This window comes from Rhincodon typus, unplaced genomic scaffold (genome assembly GCF_021869965.1).
Source record: "Rhincodon typus isolate 14 unplaced genomic scaffold, sRhiTyp1.1 hic_rhity00001351, whole genome shotgun sequence".
Classification (NCBI taxonomy): domain Eukaryota; kingdom Metazoa; phylum Chordata; class Chondrichthyes; order Orectolobiformes; family Rhincodontidae; genus Rhincodon; species Rhincodon typus.
In genome coordinates this window covers 949-25803 of record NW_025966989.1, presented here as the reverse complement: position 1 = coordinate 25803, position 24855 = coordinate 949, and the positions used below count along the sequence as shown (strand labels likewise).

The window sequence follows — 24855 nt, the reverse complement described above, 5'->3', positions numbered from 1 at the left end:
AAACAAAATTAGAAATGGTTCAAAATTCAATCATCCTTTCAATACATTTTCATCAATTTGCAAAATACTCCGGGTCATCATTTATATGCGCTGTACCAATACATAAAGCAAAAAATGCCACCATTTTAAGATATGAATTTCTCCTATCCCTCTTTTTTTCCAACTCACTTGACAAAGCAATTATATTAGAATATCTCCTGTTCAGCAGGCACTTACTTTTCCCATTTCACATAGTTGACTGAAAACGGCATGCAATTCCTTAATGTGCTCATGGGAAAAAAATATCTTACAAAAAACTCTGGCAGGTATTAATTCCAAGGGCTTGTCAACAAAGAGCAGGAATCTCAGATGATTTCTATCTTTTCTTCTAATTGCAGGAAGCAGGTACTTTAAACTACTAATATCTCTGGGTTAAAAGAGATGCTTTTGAAGATACTCTGCCATTTTCCATGCTTAAATTCATTGGGAAACAGACTGATATATTAACATAAATTGTGGAAGCAAATTTTAACAGCTAAATCAAAATCAGTGAAAGAAAAATAAAAGACTAAAACATTACCTGCAAGAAGTTTCTGTTAGACGGCAGGAAAAGTGAGAGAAACAGAGACAGCAATAGAAGTAGAAATATAGAAGGTTGAGAAGCCAATGTTGTACAGTCACACCAAGGCTTTAAACAGTGAAGGCACCTGTACATTGTAAACTCAGTTCGTTCTGCTGCCTACCATTGGCTGTCAAGGTAGCAGGGGTTGATGGGATCCCAGAACTGTGCATGCTAATCCCTAATAACAAAACATACAGTAATAAAAAAAAATGCAAAGCTGAAAAATAGAATTCTTATGATTACAACAGCAAAGTAAGAATTTTTCATTTAATTTGCGACTTAATTTCTTAGAACATTTTACGCAGTTGTATAAATTTAGCTTTTGAACTTAACCAAGAAAAATTAAAATGCTAGCAATCCCTTCATTGAACAAGTAGAGAAGGGGTTAATTTCTGTCATGCATTCCTGATTGGTGAGCTTCCCTCTGATTTCAGTGGGGTGAATCACATGCTAATTCCAAAGTGTAGTGCAATTCCCCTTTCCGGTTGATTGAACTTCTCTCTGTTGTCAGATCAGTTCAGACTACGGTTGCCTTTAAAGCAAAAATGCAGCAGCAGTGCAAAGTTAATTGTTTCACACTGCTACTATTGTTGCATTCTAAGCAAAAAGACCACTCTGACCAGAGATTAGTGCAAAATATAATTAGCTTGGCAAAACAGACCATAAGTAGTACGAACTGGAGTAGGCTGTTTAGCCCCTCGAGCCTGCACTGCCATTCAAAAGGATCTATGCTGATTCGACATTCCTCACGGCCACATTGCTGCCCTTTCCTTATAACCCTCGATTCCCCTACTGATCAAAAATGTCACTCTATTTGTCTATAAACATTCTCAAGGATCTGCCCCAATAGCTTTCTGCAGCAAGGAATTCCAAAAACTCTCAACACTCAGAGAAGAAATTCCTCAACTCAGTCTTAAATTGGCACCCCTTTATTCTAAGACTACGTCCTCTGGACCCAGACACTCCCACTAAGGGAAACATCCTTTCAGCATTTACTCAAGCCCCTTAAGAATTCTACATGTTTCAATGAGGTCACCTGTCATTTTTCTAAACTCTACTGAGTTTAGCCTTTGCTTATAACACAATCTCTCCATACCAGGAATTGTTCCACTGGAGGCAACTAAAAGTCAACAGATTTAATTTCAATTATTTTAAGTGCTATCATTGAGACACACAAAATGATAACACTAACTGATTACAAAAGTAAAACAATGACATATCAGGAGATCAACTTTAGAACAAAGAGCTTTACTCGAAAATGAAAAAAAAATTCTCATGTGCTGTATGAGTTTTCAGGTAAAATACTGACAATCAAATGGGAACCATAAATAATGAATAACCGTTTCAAATGGTGAAAGCTTTGTTTGATGCGTTGTGTTATTTTCACCTAAACCACAGCTGATTATCACTGGATAATCATGAAATTACCACTATCATTAATTGCTGAATGTGGATATCTTCCAGTGAAACCAGGTTGCTATCCATCACATGACATTCTTTACAATTTTTTTTATTGTTAATGAAATGGAATAACTGCAGAAGTTCCATAGCTTTTGACTGTTATGGACCTTAACTGTCCAAGCTTTTGGTTGTACACCAACATGTTAGCAATATGCCAAAACATGATTTCACTTAAGGCACTTGCAACTAGAATTTTTTTGGAATTTACCTCCAAAATTTATAATGTTGTACTATACTATTTTTTCCTGCGTAATCTGTAACTCAAACAATGATGAAGCCTTATTACTACCGGTCATATACCATCACATCTGTGTCAGCTCTTTGAGAAAGTAAGCTAATTAGTCTCATTCTGCTGCCCTGTGGTCATTGCCTTGCAAAATTTTGACCTTCTCAAGTATTGTGCCAAAGTCCTTTTGAACATTACTATTCAACTTGTTTCCAACGTATCATACCATCTTTCCATGCAAACTTTTCTTCCCCTGTCACGTTTCTGGCACTGTCTCGCCACTAAATAGGTGATTGACTTTGTCAAAATCAGTCATAATTTTATATATTTCTATAAGTGTCCCATAAGCATCTCTGCTTCAGGAAGAGCAATACCAGTTTTACTAGTTACCATGCATAATCCCTGGTATAATTCTTCCTTCACACGATCTTCAAGGCTTTGTCACACTCCCTGAAATATGGTACATTTCCTGATAACTGGAGCAAATTGTCTCACATGATGGACAGCTGCCCAGGAATTCAAATTAAAAATAAACTTTCAGAACTAAAACTGGTTAATAAAAGGCTAAAACAAAAAAAAAGGTCATTTTCTACTTCTGGGTGCAGAACCAGGAACATGATTACCCCCACTCTCGATCAGGGTGATGCAGGCAACCCACAAACTTTATGCTCATCAGTTAAACGCAGTTCAGCTGAAAGCAAAATATCTCCCTCCCTCCAAAAGGCGGTGTTGCCTTCCATTCTCTGAATCTAATTTACCTGGGACAGATCCACTCTCAATCCCATTGAAACTGATCCTATTCCAATTAAAGGTTTTTTATTCTAGATTGCTCCATGTCCTTTTCCCTTAAACAACCTAAACCTTAGGACACTATGATCACTGCCCCATAAATGTTTTCCTGATAATTGATTAACTTCACAGAGCCAGAAACACAATGATCAAGAAATTCTGCTAAACACATTTCAGAAACTCTTCGCTGCTATGCACATTCCCACTATTCGAGTATAAATTAGGACAGCTGAAGATCTTTATCATAATCATTCTTTAGTTCTTGCACTTCTCTGTAATTTCACTCCTAATTTGCTCCTCCATGTATTTCTGAGTAGTGGGTAGCCTCAATAGTACCTATATTATTTCATGATTCCAACCAAATAGATTCTGTGCTTGACCTGTCCATGGTATCTTCTCTCTCCAGTGCTGCTATATTCTCTTTTATCAATACTGCCATCCTTCCTTATTTCTTTCCTTCCCTTACTTACTTTCCTGAGCGACTTATATCCAGGAATATTTAGTATCTGGTCTGATATATTGCTAAACTAAGTTTTCATTGTTACCATGTCATCATATTTTCATGTGGTTGTGTGCCTGTTGTAAACTAATCTTACTTATCGCATTTAGTGTGTTTACATTCATGTACTGTAAATCTATTTTAGTCTTTACTATACTCCGTCTTGATCTAACACTACCAAAATCTTATTATTTCTTGCTTCCAGTACCAACTATGTATTTTTAAAAGATTCTTTATGCACGTTTTATCTCCTTTTTAGTGCCACATCTTGGTTACCTACCCCTGACAAATTAGTTTAAACTCTCTCAAACAGCACAAGCAAAACTTCCACAAAGAATATCTGGCTGTGTTCGTGTGCAACCCTTCCAGACTGCACAGGCTCCTCCCCCTCAGAACTAGTCCCAGTGTTGCACAAATCTAATGGGCAATGAGATCTGTAACCCCTCTGCACTCCCTAACAAATCAATGAGGGTTAGGTTTATGATATAAATATTCAGGAGAAAACTAATCTGGGGGAGAAGTACACAGGACCACTAAACTTGAACTGTGCATTACAAAACAAATTTCCTGTTGATGCTAAATACTACAGTGCATATATAAACAAAGTTAGCTCCTCTTTAACGTATGTTGTGTCTGACCTAAGGCATATGCCTGGTTGGAGTCTTCAGTAGATGAGGAGTCTGACCCAGGATTTCTTCGAGCAGGGCTTCTGTGCGAGACAGCCTGAGACCTCTTTGGATTGATGACACTTGAATAGAACCATAAAAGCAATTAAACAATGATGTAAACTAAATTCAAGACTGAAAATATTTGACAGTTACATGAACCATACAAGACTTGGTTGATAATCTTGCACTTTGTCCACTTAACATCCCACAAAATTTAGTTCCCTCATAAATTTGCAGCCAAGCATTAAAAACAAATCAACTATTCCAGCATAAAAAAGCACAAACATATTCTAATTATGACCTTTCATAAAAATAGCTTTCACTAACAGGAGAAAAAAAGTTACACAGATCTTAGGTTTTCTTAAAATTTAAGCTAACAGCAGGGAAGGAGGAAGGGGAGATCAGGTGATTAAACAGTCAAGAGCATTAAACTGCATTTTTCTAACTTCCTTAATACTGGATTTTGAAATTTAGATGTAATCAATGTTAGCAAAGATGAAGTATCATCCTGGGGGCGTTGTCCCTGAAATACTACAGTCTTCTTGTGAAGTGGTCCCAACATGAGGGATTGATGTTTTTGTCCCAGCAACAAACACATGAGCTAAATAAGAATTTGGAAGCCATGGTATTCTTAAGATCTTGCTTGAGAGATCTTGCCCTTCTTGGCATTATAGGTCAGGAAACGGTTATTTAGGTAAACTTGGTGAATTGTTTCCTCCCACAGTCCAAGCATATGCAGGTTAGGTGGATAGGCCATGCTAAATTGCCCTATGTCCGGGGATGTGTAAATTAGATGGATTAGCCATGGGAAATGGAAGGTTACAGGAATAAGGTATGTGGATGGGTCTGTGGGTTGACGTGGACTTGAAGGGCCAAATGGCCTGCTTCCACACTGATTGGATTCTAAAGCATATATGTTTTATAATTGGTTGCTTTTAGTTTGGAAGCAAGGAAGTGGTGCTATCTCGGTATGTTGTCCTCAATTCAGGGTAACACATTTTAGGAAGGAGCTGACGGCTTTGGAGTGGCTATAAAACAGCTTTACCAGAATGGTTCCAGGAATAAGAGATTACAGTCATGTAGCCAGAGCGAAGAAGTTGATTACCAGTGAGTAAGATGTCAAGTGGACATTTAGTAAAGCTATTTAAGTTTCACTTTGGATTTAGATAAATGTATATGATTCTACAAATGAGATAACTGCTTCTCTCAGATAGTTAGCACAGGCTTGACAAGTTGCATGGTCTCCTGCTGTGTCGTAACCATTCTGATTTTTCTTTTATTCTGTGATAAAGAGAAGCTGTTTCAATAGATAGAATTGGATAAATACTTGAAGGAAAAAGTACTTGCAGGGATATGTAGAAAGAGTGGGAGAGTAGGACTAACTAGATTATTCTTCAAACAATCTAATATAGTTTCAAATGCCAAGGTCACTTTCTGTGCTGTACTGTTCTTTGACTCTATCTAGGATTGATTTTCATTCCTCGCTATTTTTGCAGCTGTGTCTGGCAGATAAGCAAGCTTTCCATCACTTGAACTTTTCAGAAAGACAGGATACTGGATGGGCATGGCGGGGGAAACGCGTGAGGAGATAGCTAGCATGTTTGCCTTGTCTTTGTTTAGCTACTGTCTGCATGTAATCACATGGGGAATGGGAAAGCGACAGAGCATGTAACCAGTGCACAGTTCCAGTTATGATGTCAGGAACCACATTCTGTTGACAAAATCTCATCCATATTCTTCTTTTCAAGGTCTCTGCCCAAAGGCAGGTCCTGGGCAGTTACTTGCCCAAACATGGCTAAGTGCCATTGTTTTATTTTACTAGGTAAGGACAAGGAAGTAGGCTCTCTCTCTATCTCAGGAGAAAGAGCTTGCAAAATCCAAACTGTTAATCTGAGCCGCATTCTAGCTATCTGGCCAAAAGAAATAACTGGACCCTAGAGTCTGGGATACCACAAATTTACATACGGAAATTATTTACTATTTTAATTTGAAAATATGAGTGACCATACAATGGCATTCACTTTCGAATGTTAAGTCAAAGAGGAGATAATAGAGGCCCAGACCACAATATTTCAAGAGTAACCAGATACAGAAGGCATGCCAGAGGATTTTAAAAGGGAAGAAATGGATAAAGTAGGTAGCTAAAGGATAACTAGCCTAACATCAGAAGTAGTTAAGCTTTTAGAGGCCACAGACTTGAGAAAATGGGCTGAAGAAACGTTAAGAACAGATGAACATGAAATTCCTTTCTGAAATATTGGCACTGCATGCACCCATTGCCATTTACAATTGCATGTCTGGTTGTGTGCAATGGTCCCGCCATCAAGTGGTGAAACACTTCACTAAAACTTATAAATTACATTCTCACAATGTAATGGGAATTTGATTTAGATTCAATAGCTGCCATTTGAGTTTCACTAGACTTGGGAAATATGATAAACTACCAGTTTAAGAAAGCAAGTCCAGCTTACAGCATGCTTCCTGAGTCATGAATAGTCCATCCAGCCTCTCAAACAACACTTTCACCTCCTTCTCTGTCTAACTGTAGTCTGTGTCTCATGCCATCACAATCACTCAGCCTTATGCTCCAAAATTCCAATCTGTAATTCCGTCACCTAGTTCTTTCTACCCAACCCAACCCCAAGTCCCATTCGTCAATCATACCCACATTCCCTGACCTACACCAGCTCCTATTCTGCCAAAGCCTCTGATTTGAAATTCTTTATATATAAATATCCATGACCTTGCTCCTCTCCAAGTCTTGATGTGGAAGGCAATCAGCTTCCATTCTCCCTGAATTCAATTCTGGACTCAAGTGTCTCCTTCCTTTGTACCACCACTGGTTGTGCCTTGAACCACCAATATTCCACATTCAATAGAATATGGGCCATTAGTCAAACCACAGCTGGAATACAGCATGCAGATTTAGTCTCTTTCATAGAGAAAGGTACACTTGCACCAGAATGGGTGCAATGAAAGATAAGTTGTCTAATCCCTGAGATGAAAGAATTAACTTAAAGGTGAAATCAAGTAGATCAAGCCTACATTTCTTTGAATTTAGAATGGTTGCAAATTTTTAGATTCCTCTATTCCAGACCTGCGGTTGGGTGCTCAGTTCTTCAGAATATTCAAGAAAAAGATTAATATTTTTAGTAACTAAGGAAATTAATGGAGAAAGTAAGAGAAAGTGAAGTTGAGCCAGAAGATCTGCCTTGACCTTAGTAAAAAGTAGAGTTGGTTCAAAGGGCTTACTTTTGCTTCTTTTCCCAAGTTACCTCCCAGCCCGACTTCTTTTCTCTGTCTCTCACTCCCACAATGGCCTCATTACGAGCCCTCCTGCAGCCCAGGTTGCCCCACAAAGATGGTGCTAAGCCAATACAAGACAACAAGATGCAGGGCTGGATGAACACAGCAGGCCAAGCAGCATCATAGGAGCAGAGAGGCTGACGTTTCGGGCCTAGACCTATAGAGACAAGGGTAACATGACCAGTAAAGACCTTTGCAGATCGCCATCTATAGGTTATATGCTTAGTTATCTGTGTTTAGTAACAAGCTTCACCTAATGAAGTACATAAGTAACCTGATGCGTTAGTTGTTAAATTTACTTAACATTATAAAGTGGTCCATTGCAATAATTAAGTTCCCAGAGTTTGGTTAGCAAAAATTTGCACTTTCCCAATTTACAAAGGTTCTAAGTAGACGGCATTACTGCAATGTCACACTCCTAACTACGCAAATCTGTAACCCTTTAGAAAGTTTACTTTTCGAATGACCTCAATGGCATAAAGAAGCTTCACAGAAAATTCACAGAATTCACAGCAAAAATAAAAGCCATTAGCTAAGTGCAAATTTCAGAAAAACTGGAATTATGTTCATTATAGTAGAATAAGTAAAGAGAACGTCTGACAGGGTATTCAAAATCATGAAGTATTTTCCCTAGTAATTTACGAAGACTTAAAGGTTCTGATCTAGATTGATTAGTCAATGCCAAGTCTAAGCAGCAAAGCTTACAGAAATTGGGAAATTTGGGATCTTGAAAATTCTTGCCTGCCAACAGTTTCAGAATTATGGCTTTCTCCTTTCAGCCCTGAGGCAGATGTGAGAGCTCCAGGTGATTGATTAGAGAAGCAACTGACAATAGTAAAATAACTATGCTGTAAGTCCTGAAAGAAAATTATAATCTCCCTTTTCCATTATCTGATTAAACGCGGTAAGGCTTGGTTCTGGAAGTTGAAAAATAATGAGATGTGCACGTCATTATACAGGCAAGCCCCAATGACTTCAGCACAACCAATCAAGATTCAGCAGAATTTCACAGTATACAAGGCATTCATAAAAGATTCAGGGGATACATAAAAGATTAAGGATAGATATGTGCAGAAGTGATTAAAAAAAAGTGAACGTTTTAGCGCAGAAGATTGTTTTGGGGTAGGGGAATGGGTCTGGGTGGGATGCTTTTCGGTGGGGCGATGTAGACTTGTTGGGCCGAATGGCCTGTTTTCACACTATAGGGATTCTATGATTCTATGATCTATAGTAGACTTGAAAGCATCATGTAAAGAGCTAAGTGACTGCAGGATTGTTTGGTAAGTACTATGACAATGTGATGCAAGCTGTCAATCAGAAAGAAGCACCTTATCTATTGGATTACAACATCTTCTCAGATGAGGGACTACATTTTTTTCTGTTGTTTACTGGTCTCATTTGCTTTAGGAGTAAGGGAGATAACGTACACTTCCTTTTTTGGTGCCTACTCTGAGACTGTGACACATAGTTCCAGTCTCCTCAACCACGGGAAACATCCTTCCAGTATTTATCTGGTCAAGCCTCTTAAGAATTCTAAATGTTTCAATTACAGCACTTTTCATTCTTCTAAATGCATACTTCATTAATATATTTATAGACACATACAGAGAAATTATGTACTTTTTGTGTGCAATTAATGTTAGAGTAACCAGAGACTCTTCTGGAATACTGTGCCCTGTTCTGTACGCCCAGTTATAGGAAGGATATCATCAAGCTGAAGAGGGTTCAGAAGAGATTTACCAGGATGTTGTCGGGTATGGAAGGTTTGAGTTATAAAGAAAAGTTGGACTCTTTTTTTTCCCTGGAATGTAGGAGGTTGAGAGGCAACCTGATAGAAGTCTATAAAATAATGAGAGGTATAGAGGAGGTTAATGGTAGTTGTCTTTTGCCCAGGATAGGGGATTTCAAAACTAGGGGGCACATTTTTAAGGTGACAGGAGAGAGATTTAAAAAAAAGACATGAGGCAAATGTTTTACACAGGGTGTGGTTTGCATGTGGAATGAACTTCCTGAGGAAGTGGTGGATGTGGGCACAATTACATACAAAAGACATTTGAATAAGTACATGATTAGGAAAGGTTTGGGGAGATATGGGCTAGGAGCAGGCAGGTGGGACTAGTTTAGTTTGGGATTATGTTCAGCATGGACTGGTTGGACTGATGGGTCTATTTCTGTGCTGCAAAACTCTATGACTCTATGACTCTATGAGCAACGTGTGCACTTTTGTCAGCAGAGATCTCAGTGAACTCATTTAAAGTAGTCAAAACTGATGAGGTAGGTAATTATTTTTCTTATTGAACTCCTAGATAATTTCAGTGACATCATCATGGTGTTTGTTTAGAGTATTAAAATTTGCATAACATTTGATTAGAGGATTTAACAATAAGAGCTAATGGATTCTCCAAAGATAAACAAAAATAATAATACTCTCTTTATCTTGGTATTCATTTCTTCCATAATGCTCTGAAGCAACATAGGTAAGTCTTTTTCTATGTTATTGTATTGCTTAAATGCAACCTTACTTTTTATTGTGCCTGAAGACAATGATATTACAGAGGAGCACTCTTGGACCAACAATTTTGGAATTTCAGACCTTTGGGAAAGTGGCCTTGACCATTTGTTTCCCATACCACAAACCAATATCAAAGTTAAACACATGCCATATATACATAAAGATAACTCACAACAGGTAAAAGAACATACCTGTTTTTGATTCGTCGCTCACCTCCCACCATGGACTCAGTGTCTGATCGATGGCATGGATGTTTTACTTTGCGTTCAGTGTCCCCTTCCAGCAGATTTGAAGAACGAAACAAGTGGTAGCTAAAGTTGGGTGTACTTCTTCGCTTTGACTCAGAAATTTGTCTAAGATCATAGGAAGATTTGCTGACGATTGGAGGATGTTGGTCCCACAAAGTACGATATATCTTGTCTTTCGAGATGTCGTACAAGGGCTGGTTCAATGCTGCTTCTGACCTAGACATGCGTCTTAGGAGTTCAGAACGCATTAACTGAGACTGATCAGTTAATCTGCTGTGTGCACTGGCAGCAAGACTAATACTACTATTCACCCTGCCCATGGAGAATAAACCTGCAGAATCTCCATTGTAGTTCAGGTTGCTGACAGATAAACTTTCTGAAGAGGTACGGGTGGGGGAAAGAAAGAAAGAAAGAATTCAGTAAGCACACTGTTATTACTGCCTTCCTAAGCTCCTCTTTCTCTCAAACTGCAACTCCGCACTACATTCAGTGAAACAAGTGAATTGGAAAAATCAGAGGTGATACTTCTAATGTTTTTTTTCCCATGAGAAGGATTTAGGTTCTTAGTTGAGACTTGACATAAGGAGAATTGCAGTCATAAACATACATCTAATCTCTCGCTGGTATGTTGAAGCTGCGTTACATATTGCAATATTACACTAAAGCAGATAAAGTCAAATTCTTTTCTCAACGAGTTTTGTGATTTGATACCTCGATGAATATCATTAGCAGCTTTACCAATAATCTATACACTTTTTAACTATAGTTTCCAGGAATAGAAATTGCAGAGGCACTACACATATTTTCTCAGTCTTCCTTGGAACCCGAGAAGTCCCAGAGGACTGGAAAATTGCAAACATTACATACTTGTTCATAAAGGGCTGTAAGATTAACCCCAAAAACTACAGGTCATTCAGCTTAAGCCTGGAGATGGGGAAACTTTGAGAAACAAATCATTCAATACAAATCGGTCAAAGCTGTGGACTAAATATTCGTGAGTATGTGACTTTCTGAAAGGACAGGCAAGATGGAAAGGGTGGTGGGGTAGCATTATTGGTACAGGATAAAATAAGCACAATAACAAGAAATTACCTTGAATTTGAAGATACAGAACAGAGATTAAATCAGAAGTAATGAAGGTGTGTAACAAATGCATAATTAATCATGGGTGGTTTAATCATTCATGTAGATTGAGACATTCAGGTTGGCAGACAAGGCATGAGGAAGAAATCAGAGTGCATTCAGGTCAGTTTCTCAGATCAATATGTTGTGGGACCAACAAGGGATCAGGCTATTTTTGTATTTGGTGATGTATAATGAGGCAGGTTTAGTAAATAAAAACCAACAGAACTGCAGTTGCTGTAAATCAGAAACAAAAACAGAAATTGCTGGAAAAACTCAGCAGATCTGGCAGCATCTGTGGAGAGAAATCAGAGCTAATGCTTTGGGTCCAGTGACCCTTCCTCAGAACTAGAGAAAAAGTGCTTGGAAAACTAAAGCAGCTAAAGACCAATAGGTCCCCTGAACCTGATGGGATGCCCTCCCAGTATATTAAATAAAGTAGATACAGAGATAATTGATGCACTGGTAGTAATCTTCCAGGAATGCTTAGATTCTGGAAAAATCTCGTGGATTGGAAAACTACTAATCAAACACTTTTATATAAAAAGGGAAAGACAGACAAAAGAAATAGGTAACCATAGACCAGTTAGGTTAACATCTGTAACTGGGTGAATGTTACAGTAACAGGACAGCATTTACAAACATATGTAAACAAGCAGAGTCAGGATGGCTTCATGAAGGGGAAATCGTGCCTGACAAATTCACTAAAATTCTTTGAGGGGATATCAAACAGAATGCATAATGGGGAAGCAATTTATGTAATATATTTGGGTTTTCAGAAGGCACTTTATAAAGTACCACACACATTAGGCTAACAAGACAAGAGCCCATGGTGTTGAAGGTCGTATATTAGCATGGTTAGAGTAAAGGGGCTTTTTAGGTGTTGATGTGCTGCAGGGATCAGTGCTGGGTTCACAGTTATTCAAAATGTACATACACCAAGTTTGTGGACTACACAAACAGAAGTGGGAAGGCAAATAGTGAAGGCAACACAAAGGCAGAGGGATTTATACAGGTTAAGTGAGTGGGCAAAAACATGGCAGATGGAATATAATGTGGAGAAATGCGAGGTAGGCAATTTGCCAGGAAAAATAAAGAAGCTGAATATTATTTAAATGGAGAATAATTGCAGAAAGCTACAGAAGAGGGATTTGGGAGTCTTTGTCCATGAATCACAAAGGGCTAGCATCCAAGTTCAGCGGGTAACAGGGAAGGCAAATGGAATGATGGCCTTTATTTCAAAGGGTATGGACTATAAAAGTAGGGAGGTTTGGCTAAAACTATACAAAGCACTAGTCAGACCATAGCTGGAATACTGTAAACAATTTTGGGCCACTTATCTAAGGAAAGATATACTGGCAATGGAGGCAGTCCAGAGAAAGCTTATTAGGTTGATATCACATACGGAGGGATTGTCCAGTATGGAGAGGTTGAGTAGATTGGGCCTGTTCTAGTTGGAATGTAGAGGAGTGTGAGGCGACCTTATCGAAATATTCAAAATTCTTAGAAGCCTTGACAGGGTAAATGCAGAAAGGTTCTTTCCTCTTGTGGGACAGGACTTAAGGCCATAATTACAGGTTGCACATTCAAAACAAAGATGAGAAGGAATTTCTTCTCTCAGACAGCAAAAAAGCCTGTGGCACTCTTTATCACAGAGACCACGTCATTAAGTACATTCAAGGCTGAGATAGACATTTTTTAATCAGTAAAGACATCACGGGTTATGGGGAAAAAGGCTGGGAAGCGGAGCTGAGTACTATCAGATCAGCTGCTATCACACTAAATGACAAAGCAGTCTTGATGGGCTGAATACCTACTTCTGCTCAAATGTCGTTTGGTCTTAAGACAAAATTAATAACCATTTAGGCAAATGCAGGTTAATAAGGAAAGCAAGCATGGATTTCTTAATGCAAAACCATGTTTAATTAGGTTGCCTGAGCTCTTCAAACAGGCAAAAGCAATGTATTGATGTACTTCTAATAGGCATTTGATACAGTGTCACACAACAGATTAGTTGACAAACCTATAGCTCAAGGAACAAAAGGGATTGTAGCCTATTGGCTGAATGACAGGCAACAGGCAGTAATGGTTTATAGATTTTTTTCAGACTGGAGGATGATGTGTGATGGAGTTTTCCAGAGGTCAATCTTGGGACTCTTGCTTTTCCTGAAACATATACACCCTGACTGGGGAGTCAGTCTGGGACATGTTTCTCACTCGTCAGAAGACTCTAGGATAGGGTGGAGCTTGTCTGATTATCCAAGCAATGCTGTCACTGCTGCCAGAGACCTCCTCTTTCACCTGCCAATTTCCAAGCTTAAAAGAAAACGAAGAGAAAAGAATAAAAGGAAAAAGAGCAAAAGGCAAAAGAAGGAAATAAAAGAGAAAGAAAGCTGATGACAGCAAATGAGTCCTAGTCTCAGTCTCTACTCCACTGCCATCTTGAAAAAATAAGGATAAGGAACTTTAGCTGTAAATTTGATGAAGTACAGTTTTCCTTGCTTTAAAAGAGGCTAAGGGGAAATTTGAAAGAGATATTCAGAATCACAATGGCTCTAGCCAGAATAGATAAGGAGCAATTGCTCCCTCTTTTTTAAATGTTCAAGAATGAGAGGGCACAGATTTAAAAGTTAATGGTAAATGAAACAAAAGCAACGAGAGGAAAATCTCTCTCGTGCAGCAAGTGATTAAGTTCTGAAATGAACTACTGAGAACATTCTAAATCGAAATAGACTGTTATATTAAAAGGAAGAAAGTTCAAGGTTACAGGGAGAAAACAGGAGAATGGAACTAAGCGAATTGCTCATTTGGAGACAAAAACAAAGAACTGCGGATGCTGTAAATCAGAAGCAAAAAGTGATCAAAAACATTAACTCGGACTTCTGTCTACAGATGTTGCCAGACCTGCTGAGCTTTTCCAGCAATTGCTGTTTTTTGTTTCTGATTTACAGCATCCGCGGTTCTTTTGGCTTTTACTTAGTGCTCAATTGGCGAGCCAGTGCAGGTACTGTGAGCTGAAAGGCCTTCTTCTGCATTAGTAGTGATTCTGTCTCTTTATGTAGCTCTGCATCCACTATAACTAGTTCATTACTGAACAATATAACACAAATATTAAGTTTGAACATGAACACCACAACCCCATTCGTCTCTTTTCCAAGAAGTAAAATAACTCAACATCGGGGAACTTGGGTACAACTTCATGTTAGCCTGTAACCAGACATTTTTGGTTTTCACAAAAAGCAATAAACTAGGGTTTCTCATTTAAATATTTAAATACTGGTAGTAATCAATCGATTTGACTGAAAGATTCACAATATGGCCTTTCCCACTCCTTTACACTGTGTTTTGTGCATGTGTAAGTAATTGAACAGGAATCTGGATCATAAATCATTGTTGGTATCAAGTACAATCTAACTTATAACAGAATGGATATATGGCAAGATAATTATAAGGAAATTATTTGAATCTCCATTTTAACATTTCACCCTCCCCTCATCCATTTGGTTGCTAGCATTAAGAAATGTACTGCTTACCATGGAACAAGGGTCTACAAAATACACGGAAATCAAAAGGTATTGCCATACCAATTTCCTGCAAATCCTGATTGTTCTTTCGTGCTCTCATCTGCAGTTGGAATTTGTGCTGGGATGAAGCCAGGTGCAGGAGATACTGACAGGTCTTGCTGCTGTCTGTCTGAAACTGATGTTTTATTCCATCTGAAGTGTTCTGTAATGTAATCTTCTTTCTCTGTATCAACCAAGATACAACATAGAGCTTGGAATAAACATAAATGATGCACTGGATCAAGCAGAAACTGATAAGAGTACAAGGTAAATCTAATTTTAGTTCAATGCAAAACTGCTTAATGCAAAAATGTTTAAAGCTTATAATATTTACCAATTATGAAATGCTAGCAGGTTTCTTATCAAGTTTACACAGTCTTGATCATTTATATGTTTAAGCTAAATATGTAATTTAAATCAGATGATTTTACAATTTTCCTTCCCCAATTTAGTTTTCCCACCCAAGGAAGACAAGAATGCTTTGAAACGCTTGCTTCCAAATAATTACAGGCTAACTTGAAAAAAATTGCTCATTTGCTGTCAGATGGTTGGGACACATTAGTAAAAGTAATTGTGACTTTGGTAAATAAGGAAAATAATAGATAAGTCAACAATCACTCTTACTTAAAGAAAGAGCAGGAAGGAAGCAAATTTCTAAAGCTGCTGACGGATTTTGATGTCTTACAAATAGAATGAACTCAGTAACACAGAGAAACTAAACGGAGAATCTAAAAGACAGTTTATTCACAAATAACGAACCCAGTGCCTGAGTTAAAGTGCTGCACCATTTAATTATCGCTTGATTATTTCCACTTATTTTTTACATTTTAATCAAAAAACAATTTCTTCCCGCAACTTAAAAAACATGCACAAAATAGGACTTAAAGTATTTTTCATTTATATGTATAGATCCCTGTCTAACAGTTTTCAATCTTTAAAAGAAAAACTGACTATATATTTGAAGCTTAATTTACAAAACAAATACTACAAAGCCAGATTTAAATGACTAAAGCACTAAAAACATTAAATAATATTGAGCTACAGCTGAAAGATACTTACAGTGAATGCAATTTTTTTGGTATCTCTCCATGGAAACCGAAGGACTACTGTTCTGAGCCCATTCTGAATTTCATAAACAATTACACCTTTGGAACAAATACCCAGATTGATTCCGGTTAACGATTTCTTTTCTGGAAGAACCCGATAGAACTGCACCCCATACTCAGGCAGTTTTTGGCATATCTGAAAGCCAAATTAAATGAAAAGAAAAGATAAATATATACACAATGCAAAAAAAGATATCTTGCCATTTTGAGAGTAAGTAACAAATACAGAATGCTGATGAAAATTCATTCATCTAAGTCATCAGCTTGCAAGCTGCAGCGCCGAAGCACAAGCTTAAACCTTCACTGAATTATCTCTGGGCAACAACTGTCATCTTCACTGAACGTTCAGTCTTGCACAGACGGCTGTCAGAATGGTCACTAACACACTCAGAGACAACTGTGAGGGTACAAACTAGCTAACATGAACTTGTTTTGTATGTGCATGTTTGTTTCACTGCTGTGATTGAAGCTCTAAAAAGACAATTGACATTATCGTTGCAAAATATAGGAGAACTGAGCAGTGGAACACAAGAGAAATCCTTTGGGAACCTGCATCTTCATTACCTAATTACTTATAAGATTTGCATGCACCATGATTTTTGAAGATATTCTGCTTCACAGTTCCTATGGCCAAAGTGAAGTACCCCATAATTACCCACATTACACTCCATCTTGTTGCCCACTCAACTTCTCTAGATGCCTTTACAACATTTTTGTCTTCCACTTACAAGCTTATGTTCCCACCACATTTAATGTCATTAGAATTCTTGGATACATTACTCTCGGTTTCTAAGTCATCAGCATAGTTTGTAAATAGCTAAAGCCCTAGCACCGACTCTTGGAGCACTCCACTAGTCACCACTACGTTTTGCTTCCTACTCATTAATCAACCCTCAACTGACACTAATAAATGACCTCTAGCTCCAGGAGCGCTTATCCTGCCTGACAACATTTTGAAAGCTTTTTGGAAATCAAGGTATATTACATCAACTGGCTTCCCTTTACCTACCTTATTAAGTATATCCTTAACAATCTTTTAAACTTATCAAACATTATTTTCCTTTTGTAATATCACATTGACTTTGTCTGATTATACTATGTCAATATAAAAAAAGGTGATACTAGGTGGTTTGAAAAAGCATTAGGTAGACAAGTCCCCAGGAACTGATGAGATCTATTCCAGAATATGGAGGGAGGCAAGGGAGGAATTTGCTGGGGCCCTGCACAAAATCTTTGTATCCTCTTTAGTCACAGGAGAGGTCCTAGAGGATAGGAGAATAGCCAATGATGTTTCTTTGTTTGAGGGGGGGCAACAGTGATAATCCAGGAAACTACTGGTCAGTAAGCCTTATATCAGTGATAGGGGAAATTATTGGAGAAGATTCTTAGAGACAGGATTTACTCGTGTTTGAAAAAATATGGAATTACAAGCAACAGGCAGCATGGTTTTGTATGGGGGAGGTTATGTCTCACGAACTTGATTGAGTTTTTACAGAAAATGACAAAGATGATTGATGAAGGCAGGGTGGTAGATGTTGCCTACGTGGACTTTAGCAAGGTCTTTGACAAGGTCCCTCATAACAGACTAATATAGAAAGTGAAGTCACATGGGATTCACAGTGAGCTGGTAAGAGGATACAAAACTGACTTAGAAAGGAAGTAGTGGTGGAATGGTGTTTTCCTGACTGAAGCCCTCTGGCCAGTGGTGTTCCACAGGTGATCAGAGCTAGAACCTCTGTTGTTTGCAGTATATATGTATTTAATTGATTTGAAGGCGAATGTAGGTGGTCTGTTTAGTAGGCTTGCGAATGAACAAAGAATGGGAGAGCTGCAAGCAGGATATAGCTAGGCTGGAGACTTGGGAGAAGAATGGCACATGGAATTTAATTCGGGCAAACGCGAGGTGATGTATTTTGGAAGTTCTAATGCAAGAAAGAAGTATACAGTAAATGACAAAACCCTTTGAGGCATTAACAAATAGAGGGATCTAGGTGTACAAGTCAACAGTTCCCTGAAAGCAGCAACACAAGTGGAAAAGGTGGTCAAGAAGGCGCATGGCATGCTTACCTTCATTCGTCGGGCAATTGAGTATAAAAATTGGCAAGTCATATTGCAGATGCATAGAACTTTTGTCTGGCCACGTTTGGAATATTGTATACAGTTTTATACACTATCAGAAGGATATGGAGCCTTTGCAGAAAGGGTTTACCAGAATGTTTCCTGGTTTGGAAAGTATTAGCTATGAGGAGAGATTGGACAAACTTGGTTTGTTTTCACTTGAACACCAGAGGCTGAGGGGCAGCCTGATAGAAGTTTAGAATATTTTGAGAGGCACAGATAGAATTGACAGTCACAGTCTTCTTCCAGGGTAGAAATGTCAATTACTGGTGGACATAGCTTTTAAGGTAAAAAGGGAGAAAGTTTAAAGATGTGAGAGGCAAGTTTCTTTTTTTACATAGAAAGATGGCAGGTGCCCAGAACATGCTGTTAGAGGAGGTGATAGAAGCAGATATGATAGCACTGTTTAAGAAGCACTGTGACAGACACATGAACAGGCAGGGAATAGAGGGATATTGGCTGTGTAGAGACAACAGGTTTTTAGTTTAGAAAGGTGTCACATGTCTGCATTTTTGGCTCTTTATTTTCAATGCACATTGTTAAAACTTTCTTATAAATAGATCCTAGCACTTTCATCATGGTTCATTTTAGACTAACTTGCCTGTAATGTGCTTTTTTTTCTTTTCTGCCAATCTTAAACAGCAGTGTTACATTTGCTAATTTCCAATGAGCTGGGCCCAATCTAGAATCTGGGGAATTTTGGAAATTCATAGCCAAGGCACTGAACACCTCAGCAGCTACTTCCTTCTTTTTATTAAATACAGTTGTAAAAGCTCTTACAATCTGCTTTTAAGGTCCTGGCTAGTTTGCTCTCATATTCTATTTTCATCCTCTAATAACTATTTGGTAGCTCTTTGCTGGTTTCTAAAACACTCACAAACCTTAGATTGCTACCATGCCTTGCAACATTACAAATCTCTTATTCTGTCTGGTACTGTCTTAAATGTACTGACTGAACTAATGATTATTTTATAATTTTAGTGGAATTGCCAAGTTAAATGTTTCCCACTGTTTATTTATGCCCACGTCTTTTAACCTATTTACCTATTCAATCCATTGTCAGCTTATTCTCGATACTTTTGCAATTGGTTATGCATAAGCTTGGGATAGGAATATATCATTTTCAAACCTGGAATTTAATTGTATTATGATCACTATATGCCAAGAGGGGAACCGTTATTATCAATGATTTTTTTGTTGTGTGAATAAAAAGGACAGGTAACCAATTGTACTATTCCATAAGTTTATCCAAAGTTATAAAGGAATCCAAAATTCATCTTTTGCGTTATACAAAAGCCTCAAGAAATTACAAGCCAATGAGCTGCATACGTGCAAGTATTTGGCTTTCCCCTATTTGCAAGTCACAGAGTTAATAGCATCGCTGCATCTTCAAATTCATGCGCACTCGGGAGTGCTCCAGATACTGCAGGATTTAGTTTGATGTGCATGGTGATAAGACAATTACTTACTGACACTCAATGAATACTTCTCCTTCAATGTAAAGAAACAGTACAAGTAAATTGGCTGATGATACTGAGCTGGAGGAGGAAAACAAGTAACATTTCTAGCTTCTAGAGTTCACTGTTGAATTCTCAAATGCACACACATCGTATACTGAATAACCTAAAGGAAGAAATTACAACTGAATTAACAGTTTGATTTTATTCAACTGGTAAAACACATACGGATTGACCCATAATGTTGTTCATTTTTATTGCTACCATCAGCACAATTTTACATAAAAAATGTAAAAAATTATTTGCTCCACCCACTAGCTGAATTGACAACTAGATTTTAGGGGAAAAATTGTTTTCTCCAACAACAATCAAGAAAATGGTATTACTGTTCCCCAATTGCCATTAAGACGGATTACCTTTAGAAATTCAAGTTCAGATTCCACTTCTGTCGCTCCACAATATGTGCTGTGCAGTTTGGGCAGCTCCTCCCTTACGTAAGATTCATCCAAAGACTCCATCACTCCAATTGGTAAATAATGTTCAATTCTGTAATAACTCATCCCATGAAGCTATAAACGGAAGTCAAACACATTAAATATTTTTCTGCTAGAGCACAGTATTGATTTAGTACAGTTTATTTCTGGAAGGAACACATGGATGTGTTTTGTCGCACAACTGAAGGAAATTTCTGTAAACTTTCTAGGGCATAAGCCCTGTATGAAAGAAATATATTTACAGATCATAAAGTCTCTGTTCCTTTTGCATAAGTGCCTCTCCTAACTTCCATAATTAACAAATGTTTTAGCCAATGCTTCATTCAGACCAGGCACTCTCAGATACCTGCCTTCTTTGCACAATTGTTATATTTACAATGACTGACCTTTTTTTAGTTCAAATCCTAACATGATGAGATTCAGAGATTCTGTTCCTGGGTCTAGCTCCAAGGCCTTTAATACGGGCATCAGATTTTCTTTCTCCTGGTTTGCAATTTGCTAGCTGGGGTGGAGAGTGAATGAGCTTCACATTGTCAGTCTCAAATATTTTGTGTGTGCACACCCAGCTTTCGTTCCTGGTTGACAATTTATTGGAAGACAAGGGGAGTGAGATTTCTACTATCCCCATGCATGACATATATGTTAATCAATCAATGGGGGAGACAAATGGAATTTTGAGGTGAAATTGGCAGGGTGCAGCCTCTGTGGCTTCTCTAATCTGTAACTATAGAGGCTGAGTCTCATTGTGATAACTACCAGGAACTTTCAGCTCACACCACAGGCAAATTTATAAGCAGAGCTTCTACTGCCATTTTCATGAGATTGTGTAAACACACAGGCTTTATGTTGAAAGTTTAATGTGTGAATGTTACTAATTAAGTATTGAAGTTTACTCCCCTCCTGTTTTATTTTGGATCCCCAAACAACTCTCGTACCTCACATAAAGTCCTTAAAATGAGATAATCCGGGGAAAAGGTTTGGGAAACTTTGCTTCAAATTAAGGAACTCCCTTAACCCTCAATTATGTCAACTCGTTATTTTGATAACTTCCTGATTTCACTTCCGGCTTTACCACCTGAGAGGATTCTCCTGATTAATTAGTTGTCGGCCTGGTTACTGTTTGGATGTTGACAGATGACACAGATTCCCTACAGAAAGCCTCCGGTTTAAACACTAAAATTAAAAATGCTGGAAGAATTTGAACTCTAGATTACTGCTAAAACTTTGCAGGCAGCTATTAGAAATGAACAGTGAGCACCGCTCCTACAACGCTGACTACAAAATACAAGCCATTACCATATTTGCTCTTTTCAATTTTCAATATGACGAAGATGTGTAGATGGCAATTTTCACATACTCCCCTGGTGGGATCAGCTGAAATGCTGGTTTTGCTCTCAATTCAAATACACAGATCACAATCAATCTAAAAATCCAGCATTCCACCTGATCCAGTCAGTTTCCTAACCCTACATCCTTCATTAAAATTGCTCTTGTAAAGTTTTAAAAGCCACAAGTTGGGAGACAGTGCATTTTGAACCAAAAGCAAAACATTATGGTTCTGGATGTAGCTGCAGCTTATTCAGGACACTTCTACTGAACAGTAGATGGATGCAGACCTCTGGTTGGTAGTCTCCGAATTCAGCCTGAAGGGCTAACGAAGCAAGTAGCATGGCCGTTTCATCACTGCAGTGCAACCTCTCTTCCAATATATCCCTCCTCAACTGCAAATAGTACTGATGCCTGGTCAGTGTGTGTCTTCAAAAAAAATTAAGAAAAATGTGAATAAGTGATATATTTTCTTGAAACAACAAACAATAAAAATTATTATCGTAAAATATCAGTTCTGCGTTTTTTTTTGTTCCAAAATTAAGGACAGCAGAACTGAGGTACACTATAAATCAAGTTTGGAATCCATCACAGATAGTATGAAAGTTCCCTTCCCTGGATAAATATAAAAGACCTACATGAAACTAATTTGGGCAGTCTTCTTTCCAATTTCTACCAGTGCGCAAAGCTGCTATTATTTTGAATAAAATGCCACGTAATTATACAGAAGAATGTATGCCATAAATATAGTCAAAGGGACCCAATGATTATAGTGATTGAGTAGTGCAATGGGTTAGAAACCATCCTCCAATTTCAACCCAGACATATGGAATGAAAGTCTTCCCTTTCTGCAGAGTGTAAGGTTCCTATCTGCAATGTTGTAATCTATCATGGTGGGATTACACAAAACAGAAATGCTCAGAAGTCAGCGCTATATTAACAAGCTTTGATGGGAACACCATGAGGAATGACCTTTGGATGTATCAAAAAAAATCATCAGCGCAATGCCACATCTGGGATAGATTTAGGAAAATTTTTCTTAACCTTTACATTGTTGTTTCCAATCTGAAAGTGCAAAAAGTAGAAAGCAAATATCCAGCACTACATTTTGACGAGCACAAGTAAAGAACAAATTAAAAGCTTATACAGATATCAAACGAGTTTTATTTTAGGGGTTAGGTGCTGCGAGTAAGGATTTTATTGCTCTTATAACTGCAGACTGAATATTATAGTGCCACTAAATAAATCCTGCAGGCTTCATTTTTTAATGAAGGTTGCATTACCTATAGCTCTCTTGATATCAAAATATTTCACTGAACAGCAGGAGTTGCAAAGGACACAATGGAAAAGCTGTAACTGTGGTCTCCAGATTTGGGAGCCATGTTTTTTGAAATTTTCTCACCTTAAAACTAATTATTTTTAACCTGAAGTTAACATAGATCACTGCAATAACAGATAAAACGAGAACTGAAGTTAAGCTATTGGTAGTAAATCAGGCAAAACTATCCATTTAGAATGAGCAAAAACATTAAACGCAAATAACAGTACAATATTAAGCATTTCAATGTAAAACATCTAAATTCAAGGTTTTATATTTTCTTCCCAAAGGGCTAATAGTTTCACTCCATATGCAAGATTTAAATTTGGGAGGTGGGGTGGAGATGAGAAGTGATTCCAAATATGTCAATTTATTCAACTGATTAATTATAGAGAGTATAAAATAATAATAGAGACCAGGAGAATGATTACACCTGAGTGAGATCTTTGAATAAGCTTTTCCCAAATGTTTATTCTTTTCCCATAGTCTTCCAAATCTTATCCCTGTCAAGTATTTACTCAATTCTCCTGTACAATTTATTCTTGAATTTTGTTCCATCAGGTTTTCATGCAGTGCATTCCATATTCTGCATAATTTTCTTTCCTGATGTCAGTATTAGTTCAATTAAGACCCACTGTCTTAAAATCTGTGCGCTCTGCTTATTAATCCTTTTGCCATTGGAAGCAATTTTCCTTATTAACTTTAGATTTTGAATCATTCTTTAGTTAATCTTAGCAGTGTCTTTATCCTGCAGACAGAATCATCCCTAGGCAAGGGTGAATTGGGGTGACTACCTGGACACTGCACGGTCTTGGAATTTGCCCTGGAAAGTGCCCAGATCACCCCTGAGAGTTCCCCACAAGCACTGCCTATCCAGGAAATGTTGCCTGTGAACAGAAGTATGAGAATCTCTCCTGCGCCTGCAGCTGGCTTAGCAAATGGAGAGACAAGCACCGTGTGAACATGTAGTGTAATTTTCTCAGGAAAAAAGGACTTGTACAGTGTGATTTGCCCTTTGGGAAGTGCACACAGTTTCACATACCCCAGGGGAAGGGAATGCATATAGTGTGATTTTCTCCAGGCCCCACTACCCTCTAGGGACAGCTCTGCCCACAGTTAAGATTTAGCACCTAAGAGAAGTACTCACTGGATTAAGCCAACATCTTCGACAAAAAATTTTACTCGGAGAAATAGGATGAAATTTACAGTAATTCTGTTTTTTTTCTTTGCCTCTTTCCATCCCTCTGGAGCCACTTTGGACAATTTACAGTCAGGAGCAACAAAAAAGAATTCATTCTCTATAAAACAAAACATCTTAGCTTAGGAAATAGTTCCACATACTTTTTATTGGCACATTTGCTATGTCTGAAACTGTTTTTGACATTTACATTTTACATTTATAGGTGAACTTGAACATGGATAAGGTATGTCAATGGATACAATCAGCTGCAAATGGATTCTACAGGATCGAGTCTAGATGACTGAGGCAATGGCCAGCAAAGGTGAGACACTGGGGAGACATGGATAGGTGACACATAGAGGCCAGAATTAAAGAAACTGAAAGCTCAGAGAGGAACAAAGTTGGAGGGCTAAAGCAGCTTACAGAAAAAGTATAAGGCCACAAAAGGATTTAAAGCAGAGTAGATTTTAATTCTGAATTATTGGGGTTTGGGACTAACATTGATCACCAAGGGCAGGAGTGAGTTAAGTCAGAATTTGTGGAAATCAGTTACAGGCAACAGAAATTTTGATCTGTTGAAATTTCTGGAGGTTGGCAGGTGGGAAGCTGGCCTAGAGAATACTAGAATAGTTGAATCTGGAGATCGAAAAGTCATGGCCGAGGGCTAAAGCAGCAATGAACTGAGGCAGAGATAGAGGTGATCACAAGATGATCAGAGGATTAGATAGGGTGGACAGTGGGAGCCTTTTTCCTCGGATGGTGATGGCTAGCACGAGGGGACGTAGCTTTAAATTGAGGGGTGATAGATATAGGACAGATGTCAGAGGTAGGTTCTTTGCTCAGAGAGTAGTAAGGGCGTGG

The 24855-nt window shown here is 38.1% G+C and overlaps 1 protein-coding gene across 1 annotated transcript; it reads right to left on the bottom strand.

Annotated features, from left to right (window-relative positions):
* Positions 1-457: 457 nt before the first annotated feature.
* LOC125481227 (tyrosine-protein phosphatase non-receptor type 13-like) lies at positions 458-24102 on the bottom strand. The gene is made up of 8 exons (XM_048592503.1): positions 23962-24102; positions 21787-21925; positions 20093-20245; positions 16055-16237; positions 15017-15179; positions 10254-10686; positions 4215-4324; positions 458-779 (listed from the first exon to the last, which is right to left on the bottom strand). Exons 2-8 carry the CDS (start codon positions 21838-21840, stop codon positions 670-672), a joined length of 1206 nt encoding a protein of 401 aa, XP_048448460.1. The 5' UTR covers positions 21841-21925; positions 23962-24102; the 3' UTR covers positions 458-669.
* Positions 24103-24855: the final 753 nt, after the last annotated feature.